The sequence below is a fragment of the Corythoichthys intestinalis genome, chromosome 16, assembly GCF_030265065.1.
Source record: "Corythoichthys intestinalis isolate RoL2023-P3 chromosome 16, ASM3026506v1, whole genome shotgun sequence".
Taxonomy (NCBI): Eukaryota; Metazoa; Chordata; class Actinopteri; order Syngnathiformes; family Syngnathidae; genus Corythoichthys; species Corythoichthys intestinalis.
Window position 1 is genome coordinate 2,755,154 of NC_080410.1, and position 12,843 is coordinate 2,767,996.

Here is a 12,843-nt window from a genome sequence, read left to right on the forward strand (position 1 = left end):
CGGTTGCGCGACGTCTGTAAATGGGGGGGTTCCAGGGTAAAACGGACAAATAAAAAATAGTTTGGGGACTTCATGCGCCATGAATCTGCTATGGCGGCATATAGACATATTGTTCTATCAAACACAGCAGTTCTTTTGGCTTAAAATACAGCAGTTTATTTTAAAGAGGGGTGCAAGAGCAGAAACTGCATTTTCAGCCTTGTCTGTGTTTTCCGCCGTGTACTAGTCCTTCTCAAAAAATTAGCATATTGTGATAAAGTTCATTATATTCTGTAATGTACTGATAAACATTACATTCATATATTTTAGATTCATTACACACAAATGAAGTAGTTCAAGCCTTTTATTGTTTTAATATTGATGATTTTGGCAAAAAAGTCAAGAAAACAAACATTATCTCAATCCCTATCTCAAAAAATTAGCATATTTCATCCGACCAATACAAAAACTTTTTTAATTTAAAAAAAAAAAAGTCTTTAATCAAAAAAAAAAAAAAAGTCAACCTTCAATTAATTATATCAGCTATGCACTCAATACTTGGTCTGAAATCCTTTTGCAGAAATGACTGCAATCGGCCTGCGGCACTGCTGAGGTGTTATGGAGGCCCAGGATGCTTCGATAGCGGCCTTAATCTATCCACAGTGTTGGGTCTGGTGTCCCTCAACTTCCTCTTCACAATATCCCACAGATTCTCTATGGGGTTCAGGTCAGGAGAGTTGGCGGGCCAAGTGAGCACGATAATGCCATGGTCAGTAAACCATTTACCAGTGGTTTTGGCACTGTGAGCAGGTGCCAGGTCGTGATGAAAAATGATATCTTCATCTCCATAAAGCTTTTCAGCAGATGGAAGCTAGCTGCATTGACCCTGCCCTTGATAAAACACAGTCGACCAACACCAGCAGCTAACATGGCACCCCAGACCATCACTGACTGTGGGTACTTGACACTGGACTTCAGGCATTTTGGCATTTCCTTCTCCCCAGTCTTCCTCCAAACTCTGGCACCTTGATTTCCAAATGACATGCAAAATTTGCTTTCATCTGAAAAAAGTACTTTGGACCACTGAGCAACAGTCCAGTGCTGCTTCTCTGTAGCCCAGGTCGGACGCTTCTGCCGCTGTTTCAGGTTCAAAAGTGGCTCCAGCACATGCCTGTGCACGGTGGCTATGGATGTTTCTACTTCCACTGTTTCTGCAGGTCCCCCAAGGTCTGGAATCGGCCCTTCTCCACAATCTTTCTCAGGTTGCGGTCACCTCATCTGGTTGTGCAGCGTTTCCTGCCACACTTTTTCCTTCCCACTGAGGTGCCTTGATACAGCACTCTGGGAACAGCCTATTCTCTCAGAAATTTCTTTCTGTGTCTTAGCCTCTTGCTTGAGGGCGTCAATGATGCCCTTCTGGACAGCAGTTAGGTCCTGCCCATGATTGCGGTTTTGAGTAATGAACCAGACTGGGAGTTTTTAGGAGCCTCAGGAATCTTTCACAGGGGTTTTGAGTTAATTTGTGGATTCAGATGATTAGGTTAGTAGCTTCTTTAGAGTACCTTTTCATGATATGCTAATTTTTTGAGATAGGGATTTTTGTTTTTTCTTGACTTTTTTTTTTTTTTTTTTTTTTGCCAAAATCATCAATATTAAAACAATAAAAGGCTTGAACTACTTCAGTTGTGTGTAGTGAATCTTAAATATATGAAAGTCTAATGTTTATCAGTACATTGCAGAAAATAATGAACTTTATCACAATATGCTAACTTTTTGAGAAGGACTAGTGTGTATATGTATACATATGTAAAGAGCCTACTCCAGTCCCCCCTCGACACTTGTGAGGATAAGCGGAAGAATGAAATCGTACAGTGTAATGGCTGGTGTAACTGGACAATAAACATTGTGAGTCTGGAACAAAACAATACGTAAAATGAATTTATTAGTGAAAAATAGAATGGTTGGAAGTTCCCTTCAACACCAGGAGCTGAATATCTTAATATCAAAATTGTAAAAAGAAAAGAAAAATAAATAAATAAAGCAGCAACATTACTGTTCACAAGATGTTTTTTCTTTTCTTTTTTTTTTTTTTAATAATAATATAAAAAAAAACACACACACACATAGGCAACTGCAGTTTGGCAAAATTTTGTGAAGAATGAATTGGTATACAAAAAAATGATTGTATACAAAATCACTATTGACTAAGGTGATGAAACACTTGAAAGCAACAGTTTTTTCAGTGTCCTTCTTCGCCAGAACTTGCGTTCTGTTCTAGAAAACCCAGGTGACGGGAACCCATTGGTGGGTTTTAGACACTGTTTCCAGCGCAGCCTTGACTTCGCAGTAGGTCTCCTCCAGGTTGTTGTTTAAGATGGTTAAGTCAAAGTAATGACCGTAAGCCGCCTCGATCTTATCGCTCTCTTCACATGTTCTCTGCAAATCTTCATCCTGTCATTGAGAAAACATAATTAAAATGTATCTCGCCATTTAGTTGGCCTTTGTATGTCTTAATGTCCATTTTTCCATTATTCCACCTTTTTAGAAATATTTGAAGCAAAAATAAGTAGGGCATGAACAACACCTCTAAAATGCTAGAACAGAGCAGTTGTAATATTAGGCCTAGATTTTGCTCAGGGAAATGAGATTGTGCAATCTGTTAGACCTGGCATTATGTGTTTTATTTATTAGCTGTTTTTATTATTTTATATTTATATCATATTAAGCCTGCAACAACTAATCGATTAAAATGGATTGATTAATTAATTAGTTGCCAACGAATTTTAAAATCGATTTTAGCTGGCAGCTATGAGCAGTCTCATTTAGGTCTTTGTTTGTGTGTAATGTGAGGCTGCGCGCATACCAGTGATTAGAGCAAGAGAGAGAGCGTTCACTGCTACACTCAGGTTGGGTTGCTGAATGACTAACTTTAGTAAGTGTTGAGAATTAGATTGTCTTTTGTGTTGTTAGATCCAGTGTGCCTCCATGAATGAATGAATTTATTGTCATTGTCATCATCATCAAAATCAATGACAGATTCAGAGTGTGGAATTTTGCCCGAAAGAAAGACGATGACAGACAAAGGAAAGACGGGAAAAGCAAATGCTTATCGATACCCGTCCCCCAACAGCCAGGGATGCACAGACAGCATATTTGTGTTAAGGTCCAGTTAAAATCTTCTTTTTTTTTTTTTCCTTCGTTTTTTTCTTTTTCTTCACATATCGTTCAAAAGTCATTGATTGCCATGGAATTTCACATATTGTCAATTTGAGTGGGTTCATTGTATCAGTTGATGTCCAAGTAGGTGTAGGGAGGGAAGGCCGGGGGAGTCATGGAGGCTCGCGTCTGCTGTATCCGCTTCAGAAGATTAGTCATCATCCTCCCTTGCCCGGTTTCCTCGAGCGAGCCTTTCGTTATCCCGGAGCTCCGTGATGATTTTTGGGACCGTTTGAGCGGTGGCATCACTTAACGCTGCTTGTTCCTTCGTCACCTGTGACAATTTGTCGCCGTTGTTACGAGCAACCTCCATTGCCTCGTTGAGTTGACTCTTCATTCTCATCGAGAATCGGTGAACCCAGAGGGCACCAAGAAGCAACAGGAAGGCGAGCACCATTAGGGAACCGAAGATAAAGAGGTCCTCGACGTCCTCAATCTGGAGAGACGTTAAGCATAATGGTCTCCATTTTCCCCAGGCATCCTCCACATAACCAGACGTGAAGGTGTTGGCCGGACATGGCCGTTGGCTTGGTGTAGGTCTCATCGTAGAAAATATTTTGTCCAGAGAGCTGAGTGCCCAGTCCACAAGCTCCATTTAACAGCAGGTCTGACCCGGCACTCTCGTTGCAGTGGCAGTTCAGTAACGTGATTTTTGCTGGAGGGCATATCTTTAGAGCATTGTTATGTCTTATTCTCTGACCCTGACATTTTGTCATCCTTTGCTGTGAGAACAACACATCTGTGATGTTTGTGCGCTGTGCAGTTATGACTGATTTTGGTCAATGTAATGTTTTATTATGTTTTCTTTGTACATTTTTTTGAAGTAACTCAATGAATTTATATTCGTAAGCGCTGCACCACATGTATTCCATAGGCGAGCCCCAGTGTTTGTAATCGAGAACGATTTCAATGTTGTCCTAGTAGCCTGATAGGAAAACAATCTGTTTCCTCTCAAGTCGTAAGAGGTTTCCCTTAGTTGGAACAATGCTTGTAGGTTAGTCGGGAGACTGTTTGCGTGGGCCTTGTACATCATTTGAGCAGTTTTGAAGTTAACCAAGTCATGAAATTTTAATAGCTTGGACTTGATGAAAAGTTCATTTGTTTGTGCTCTGAAAGGTGCTTTATGAATTATTCTAATGGCTTTTTTTAAGGATAAAGAGTGGACAAAGATGTGTTGCATATGTGTGTCCCCAGATCTCCAAGCAGTAGCTGAGGTGCGGCAGAACGAGCGCGCAGTAAAGGGTTTGGAGAGCCCTCGCATCTAGCATATTTTGAGCTCTAAAGAGAATGGAGATGCTCCTAGCGAGCTTGTTGCGCAACTGCTCCACATGAGGCTTCCAAGTTAGACGGTGATCTAGAACAATACCTAAGACTTTGTGCTGTTGTACTCTTTGTATCGCAACATTGTTTATTTGTATGTTTAGGTTCTCGTTCCGGCCTTTTCTGCCAAATAGCATGTATTTGGTTTTTTCGAGATTTAGGGATAACTTATTTGCATCAAACCATTCTTGCAATTTTGCTAGTTCTGCGTTTATTTGTATAGGTAGACTGTTTAAGTCCTTTCCAGAACAAAAGATGTTGGTGTCGTCCGCAAAAAGTACCATTTTAAATAGCTTAGATGCTTTATATAAGTCATTTATGTATAGGATGAATAGCTTCGGTCCCAGGACAGAGCCTTGGGGTACGCCGCATGTGATTTGACGTGTAGTTGATCTGCACCCATCATATGTCACATATTGCGATCGATTGTCCAGGTAGCTACTTACCCAGTTTAGAACGATGCCTCTTATTCCAAGTCTCTCTAGTTTGTCCAGTAGGATATTGTGGTTAACAGTATCAAAGGCTTTTTTTAGGTCCAGGAAAATGCCCACTGAGTATTCTTTTTGGTCAACAGCATCTGTGATGAGTCCTACAGACTCTGCTAGGGCCTGTACAGTGGAGTGGTTCTTTCTAAACCCGTATTGGCTATCATGTAATAAATTATGTTTTGTTATGTATTTATCCAGTCTGCTGTTGAAGAGGAGGAGGCCCCGGGGTCGACCCAGGACACGCTGGAGAGACTATGTCGCTCGGCTGGCCTGGGAACGCCTTGGAATCCCGCCGGAGGAGCTGGCTGAAGTGGCTGGGGAGAGGGAAGTCTGGGCTTCCCTGCTAAAGCTGCTGCCCCCGCGATCCGACCCCGGACTAAGCGGAAGATAATGGATGGATGGATGGATGCTGTTGAAGAGTTTTCCAAGAATTTTTGATAGTTGAGGCAGGATAGAGATAGGTCTTTAGTTGTTGAACTCATGTGGGTTCCCGCCTTTGAAGATTGGGATAACTTTAGCAATTTTCATTTCATCAGGGAAGATTCCTGTCTCAAAAGATGTATTGAAAATGTGAGTTTTGGGGAGTAGTATTTCATTATGAATGTTTTTAATGAGCTTCATGTCAATTTCGTGTAGGTCAGTGGAATCTTTGTTGGCGCACTGCATAATTAGACTCTTAACCTCGGCGACCTGAATTGGCTCCAAAAACATGGATTTTAGTATAGGGTCAGGGCGCATATGAGTAGTTATAGAGGGAATGTTTTCAGCCAGTGTAGGCCCAACCGTCACAAAGAATTCATTAAATTTATTTGCAATCTCTTTTTTGTTCCTCAGCTCACTGTTATCTCCATAAAAGAATTCCGGGTAAGATTTCCCCGACTCCCTATTTTTTTTTATCATCCCGTTTAGTATTTTCCACAGTCTACACGTGTAGGTTTTGTTGTCTTCCAGTAATTTACAATAGTATTGTTTTTTACAAGCTCGCAGAATGGAGTTAAGTTTATTTCTAAATTTCTTAAATTTTTCCTCAGCGGGGCCTGTCCTTTTGGAGATGAACTCCTTATACAGAGTTGCTTTCTTTTTGCAAGCGTTGATAAGCGTTTTGGTCATCCAAGGTTTGTTTTGCATTCTTTGCTTTGTGGGAATCAACTTAATTGGGCAGTGCTTATCGTAGATGTGTTGAATTGTATTCATAAAGCACCCATAAGCAGCATTCACATTAGTTGCATTGTAAACATCATTCCAGTCTTGACTTGAGAGTTCTCTTTTCATGCTTTCAATGTTTTGATCAGTTCTTATTCTTTTGTACACTGCCTTTGTCGGGTTTACACAGTAGTTGCGTAGAGTGTAGTTTGTAAAGATAGGCAGATGGTCAGTGATATCACAGATTAGCAAGCCACTATGAGACTGATTTAGAATGTTTGTAAATATATTATCAATGAGTGTCGCACTGTGTGTCGTTATTCGTGTTGGTTGCGTAATCAGAGGCCGTAGGCCTTGAGAATACATGGAGGCAACAAAGTCATCTATATGCGGATTTTTTGGGGGGGTTCAAAATATCCAGATTAGTGTCCCCACAGCAAAAAAACATGTTTATTATTCGTTTTAAACAGTATCTTTTCCATATGCTGAGTAAAAAGCTGGACGTTTGAGTCAGGTGCACGATAGACACAGCAAATAATAATGCTTTTGCAGTTTGGAATACTTAACTTGATTGTGATACATTCCATTAGATCTTCAATCCTGGTTGACATGTCATGTAGGATTTCAAACTTAAGCACATTTTTTATAAATATGGCAACACCCCCTCCTCCCTTAGATGTCCGATTCATTTGGGCAATGTTGTATCCGTGCAATTTAAAGTCAGCTCCTTTGTTGACATTGAGCTAGGTTTCAGAGACGGCGATAACATCAAACTTGTTATTGAAGCTCTGTAGATATTCGTCAATGTTTTCAAAATTTTTGTATAGACTCCTGGCGTTGAAGTGGATTAGTTTTAGCTTACCGTCCGCATCCATAGAATTGTTGTACTGTTCAGTTGTGTAGAACTTACAGTTGTTCGACATGTTATTGTAAAAGTTGAAGTCAGGATCAAGATTATCAATTGGGTCATCATGGAACTCATCAATCTGGTCATCCAGAAAGGTGGTGATAGGTGTCATCATTAATTTTCGAATGAGGTCAGCTCTTCAAAGCTTCTCACGACTCTTATCTTCATGTCTTGCGACTTGACAAGGATTTTGCAATCAGAGACCCAGGTGCTGGTAATTTTCCCCTCTTTTTTGAGCTTACGTGCTTTTTTCGCTATTTGAGCATTTCGGCGAGTTTGGTTGTCATTCAGAAAAATCTTCGTTCCTTTCAGGCGGTGGCGCTGGTCAAGCAGGGCAACCTTGCTCTTGTGGTCCGCCAACTTCACGACCACCGTCGCCGGTCCTCTCCCCCCAGCTGGGAGCAGAAAGCAGTGACGGATGTCCTTAGGGTCCACTTTTATTCCATATTCTTGTAGCTTGTCAATTGCCTGCTGAGCCACAGGTGGGCCAGCGGCCTCGGCATATGATCTGGGTGTCAGTTGTTATCCAGAGATGATGAGATCACTTGCGCGTCTTCCTTGGTCAAGATCATCAGCCAGAATTTCCAACCTTTTGATGCGTGCCTCCTTTTCCTCAATCACTTGTTTGAGCTTCTCGTTTTCAGCGCGCATCAGCTGTAATTCTTTCATGACTTGCCGATTCTGGCTTTGAATCACGTTCAGAGACGCCTCCAGGCTGGTCAGAGAGGCTAAAGAGGCCTCTATTTTCTGGATGGAGGATTTTACTTCATCCAGATCCTCAGGTTTCAGGGCCTTCCGAGCCATACTTGAGACGTATTTTTCAGGCTGGTCTGAGGCCTGAGCGCTTATCAGTCAAGATAGGAGCGTGCCCTTCAGGAGCTCAGAATGTGCGTCTGTACAGCTCAAGCAGTGAGAGCAGAATTGAGACTCATCAGAGATGAGTAAATGAAGCCAATTGTATTGTTTGTATTCTTTGTTGATGAGACGTTACAACTTAGCACGAAGTGCTGAGCTAGTTAACGATTACGCAAATTATGTCTGAAGTGTCTGTTTGTATTGTTTTGGAGAAGCATACAGTGGTACCTCTACATACGAAGTTAATTCGTTCCAGGACCTTGTTTGTAAGTCGAAATGGTCGTATGTTGAGCAGGATTTTTCCATAAGAATACATTATAATTCCACTAACTCGTTTCACAGCCCGAAAACCTACACTAAATTCTCAATAAATACTGATGTTACTATTGCAACTATCAATTACAAAGAGCAAAACGAATAAATTATGAATAAGTAATATATAATAATAAATAATAAATCGGAATAATAATATAACAATAGCAATAATAATAATAATAATAATAATACCAGTAATAATGTAACAAACCTGGTTCTAATGTGGCAAATGTGTTTGCGTGGTGTACCTGAACGCATCGCGTTGCTGACTTGATAGAGTGAGCCTTTTAACTAAGGTTGGGAATCTCTGGCATGAAGCCGATTCGATATGTATCTAGATACAGAGGTTACGATTCGATTAAAAAATGATACATTTTTAAGGCCGAGCGATTCGATACGATTCGATAGTTTAAGAACGATACGGTTCGACTAAGAGTGAAAACTATATGATAGTAAACATTTCTTGTGTGTGTCCGTACAGTATTTTAAACATATAAAAAAGACCAAACAACCAAATTTCATACCAATGTTATGATTTATTTTTTATTTTTTTTACGAGGTATTAATTTTGTCTAATTTCTTTTTATGAAGAAACCACACACACAAAAAACCCATTCATATAACAGTCTCCATTCAACACAAACTCCCTTTCAAACTGTAAATTGTCTTACGAGAGTGTGCTCTGAATTTGGATTGTATTTATGAACAACTGTTTGATAAAGAAAACTGATTCATTTCAGTCTCAGTCATGCCTCCTCCTTATTCGATTGTTTAGTTTGTTTAAAGAAAATAAATGTCAATCAGCAGCACTTTTATTTGAATAAACAGGACTATGGTTTGATTTGTTTATTGAGAAAATATATGTTTGATACTCAGAACCTTTTATAAAAAACTTTCACAAGTTGTATGTACTTAAAATAGTAAAATTAAGGCAGGAAACTGTCATAAAATATTATTTTTCAAGGAAACAATCCATTTTGTCTTCATTGTTACTTATAACCTGCTTAAAACACATCCTATTTACAAGATAGGGATTTCTTTGTGTCAATCGGAAACTATCAGTCAGAACGAACCAAATTCAAATGTGGAGTCCCTCAAGGGTCAATTCTTGGACCACTCTTATTTAACATCTATATGCTTCCGTTAGCCGTTAGGATGTGCCAGAATTTTCTCCAGTTAAATGTGGAGAAGACAGAGGTGATCATTTTTGGGCCAAAAAAGGAAAGGTCAAAGATAAGCAGCCAACTTAGCACAATGTCACTTACAGCTACAAATCAAGTCAGAAACCTTGGCGTAATTATTGCCTCAGACCTAAAATTTGATAGCCATCTAAAGTCCGTCACTAAATCCGCTTATTACCACCTAAAAAATATAACCAGAATTAAGGGGCTTCTGACTCAACAAGACATGGAAAAACTTATGCATGCATTCATTTTCAGCAGATTGGACTATTGCAACGGTATATTTACAGGTCTCGATAAAAAATCAGTCAGGAAGCTGCAGCTAGTACAGAATGCTGCAGCCAGAGTCCTCACAAATACAAGGAAGCTGGACCACATTACACCTGTTTTGAAATCGCTACACTGGCTTCCAGTGAGTCAAAGGATAGACTATAAAATACTACTGCTCGTCTACAAAACACTTAATGGCCTTGGACCAAAATACATGCTTGACTTGTTAGATTCCTATGAGACATCTAGACCCCTAAGGTCGTCTGGAACCGGTCTTCTGCATGTTCCAAGAACAAGAACCAAGCAGTGTGAGGCAGCATTTAGTTATTATGCTCCTCACCTCTGGAACAAGTTACCCGAGCGTCTGAAGTATGCTCAAACTGTTAGCTCTTTTAAATCAGGGCTAAAAACGCTTTTGTTTAGCACTGCATATCCATAACTGTCTATATATTTCAATCTACCTGCTTTCTATTCCTCTTGTGCTTATCTCCATTGCTGATTTCAATTATTATTAGTAGTAGTAGTTTTTGTTTTATTTTTATTTTTGTTTTATTTTCATTTATTTATTTTTCATTCTGTGATTAAATGCGACCTTTTGTCCTGGTTTTTACGTTGTGTTGATTTAAATGTGATTTTTATGATTGAACTGCCTTGTGTTGAATTGTGCTATATAAATAAATTTGCCTTGCCTTGCCTAAAACAACTTCAAGTTCAATTGTAAAGGTAACTGAGAAAAAAGACATTTATCTGATGAATCAATTAATCATTTAATTATCTGATTTATCGATTATAAAAATAATCGTTAGTTGCAGCCCTATTATATATATATATATATATATATATATATATATATATATATATACAGTATATATATATATACAGTATATATATATATATATATATATACATGTATATATATGTATATATATATATTAGGAGGGGGAACCTCAGGGCACTTCACGATACGATACGATTCGCGATACAAGGCTCGCGATAACGATTATCTCACGATATCACGATACAGCGATTATCGATATATTGGTCAGAAATTGGATACATGACATTCTACGATACAACTGTTGAAACGGAAAAAAAAATATTTCAAAATAGAAAAAAATACTGTTTAAGTCATTTATTAAACAGTGACACCTTTTCTGTGCAACCTTGCTGTAAAATCTAAATCTACTGCAAATTGTGCACCTGCACATATAGAGGAAACAAACCACAACCACTGATATCGCCTGGAGAGATCATGATGAATGGCACCCTTAATTTTTTAAAGTTTTAAATCTTAAAAAAAAAAAAAAGTGCTGTAGGTGTCAGCAGTTGAGCTTGGAGTGGGGCAATGATAAAATTGGTGGGTCTTTTCTTCGTATATGACCTTTGTTGCTTGGTTTGAGCACTTCCACTATCTGCTTCAGCATTTAAGATGTCAGACTTGCTCAGTCACAGTCTTCCTCACCTTAAAAACACCAAAATAAAACAAAAAATATTAGCTACTTCATAGCTTTTGAGTTGAAATCCTGATTTTTTGTGTGTGTTGGAAGTATTGAATTAAAAAAAAATATGAATTGAATGTATAGAAATTTAAAATGCAATAATTACCTATTTTTAATATGTAGGCAACATTAATTATCATGCACATCACTTTATATATCTTGGAACCTATTCAAACCATTTTTATAGCTTATTGTATCAAAATGACAGTAATAACAGTTTGTGTAGTAAACTCGATGGAAAGTGGTTCTCAAATAATATCAAATAAATCGGTAAATTCATGTGGGCTTGTTCGATATTCATTTTCATCCAGTTTAGGGTCCTGGTTGATTTTATATCATTCAAAACCAAATGTCATCAAAATAATACATGTAAATTAAAAATCAATTACATTGCAAAACTTTCTTACCTCAAGTGATGAATGCGAAACAGTGAAGAAATCCGGTGTGCACTTCGTCACCAGCTCCCAGTGAACCTTATTTTTGTTAGACAATTCTTGCATACAGCAAAGTCCTTCTTCACCTTACTTCCTTTCTTGTTGGCGTAAAATCTAAAGTGTGTCCCCATGTGTGATTTGTAGCAATATTTTTCTCATTTTTTCCTCCACCGTTCTCACGGAGCTTTTTTATTTTTTCAGCCCACTTGGAGCTTCCTCTCTTCTTCTCTAGACGACTTGAGCGCACCTTACCTTCACCGACACTCCCGAGCGCCCCTAGTGGACCGCCAACGAATTGCTCAACAAACATTGAGCAGTTTACAGCATCCATACTCCATTGTATGGCCAATATGTTAAATAAAAGTATCGATACTTGGCGGGAGCATATCAATAACCGATCAGGTTGCAAAATATGGCGATATATCGCTGTATCGAGATATTGTCACACTCTTAATATATCATATATATATATATATATATATATATATATATATATATATATATATATATATATATATATATATATATGATATTTTATAAAGTTTCATATGACTCAAATGTTCAAGCACTGATTGGATGTTGGACCAGAATTTTTATAATGTCGTCTAGAGGTCTTTTTCAATGGCCTCCTGATCTCCAATATCTCCCTCCTACTTCAAACGGATTAGACGTCGACTAGTGATGGACCCATTCCAATTCACAGCAGAGGGATGAAAATAGCTTGTTTTTCTGTTTATTAGTCGTTTCAGAGAATATCCTAGAATTATTTTCTGGCCCATGTATCTATGGTTGTTGTTTTGGCCATATCATAAGATCATCGTTAATGTGAGGCTTTTATCGAAAATTATATCGCATCGTGAGCTACCTAGAGGTTCCCACCCTTAGCACCCACCTTCCAACCTATTTGATTATAGATTAAGACTAATCAATGTCTATAAATGCACAGAAAATATTCTTACCGAAAGTACCTTTGTAGAAACCCCTGCCTCTACAGCAGAGTTATTCATTGCCTTGAGAGCCTCAAAGTCTGGCGATTGAAGGAACACCACATACGGCAAAAACTCTGATGTTCTCAGCACTTTGAGGGACTACAAGAGAAACACGTATTAACAATGCATAATTACACATAAAGAAAATCCATTTTGCCTAATTCCCTTAACTGGGAATTTCAAGCCAAGATTTTACAAAGACTTTAAATAAATGTTTTTGTGTTGTGTGTCTATGTACTGTATTTGC

The 12,843-nt window shown here is 38.6% G+C and overlaps 1 protein-coding gene across 4 annotated transcripts in view; it reads right to left on the reverse strand.

Annotated features, from left to right (window-relative positions):
* Positions 1 to 1,296: 1,296 nt before the first annotated feature.
* LOC130931839 (MAGUK p55 subfamily member 2-like) overlaps positions 1,297 to 12,843 on the reverse strand; it is a 44,576-nt gene continuing 33,029 nt past the window's right edge. For 3 of the 4 annotated variants that reach the window (XM_057860960.1, XM_057860959.1, XM_057860961.1), the window contains 2 exons: positions 12,567 to 12,695; positions 1,297 to 2,430 (listed from right to left, as the gene is read on the reverse strand). In XM_057860960.1, coding sequence (XP_057716943.1) covers positions 2,254 to 2,430; positions 12,567 to 12,695 — 306 coding nt within the window. In that variant the 3' untranslated portion in view covers positions 1,297 to 2,253. The remainder of the gene's footprint in view (positions 2,431 to 12,566; positions 12,696 to 12,843) is intronic. The other variant, XM_057860962.1, reaches the window with a different exon arrangement.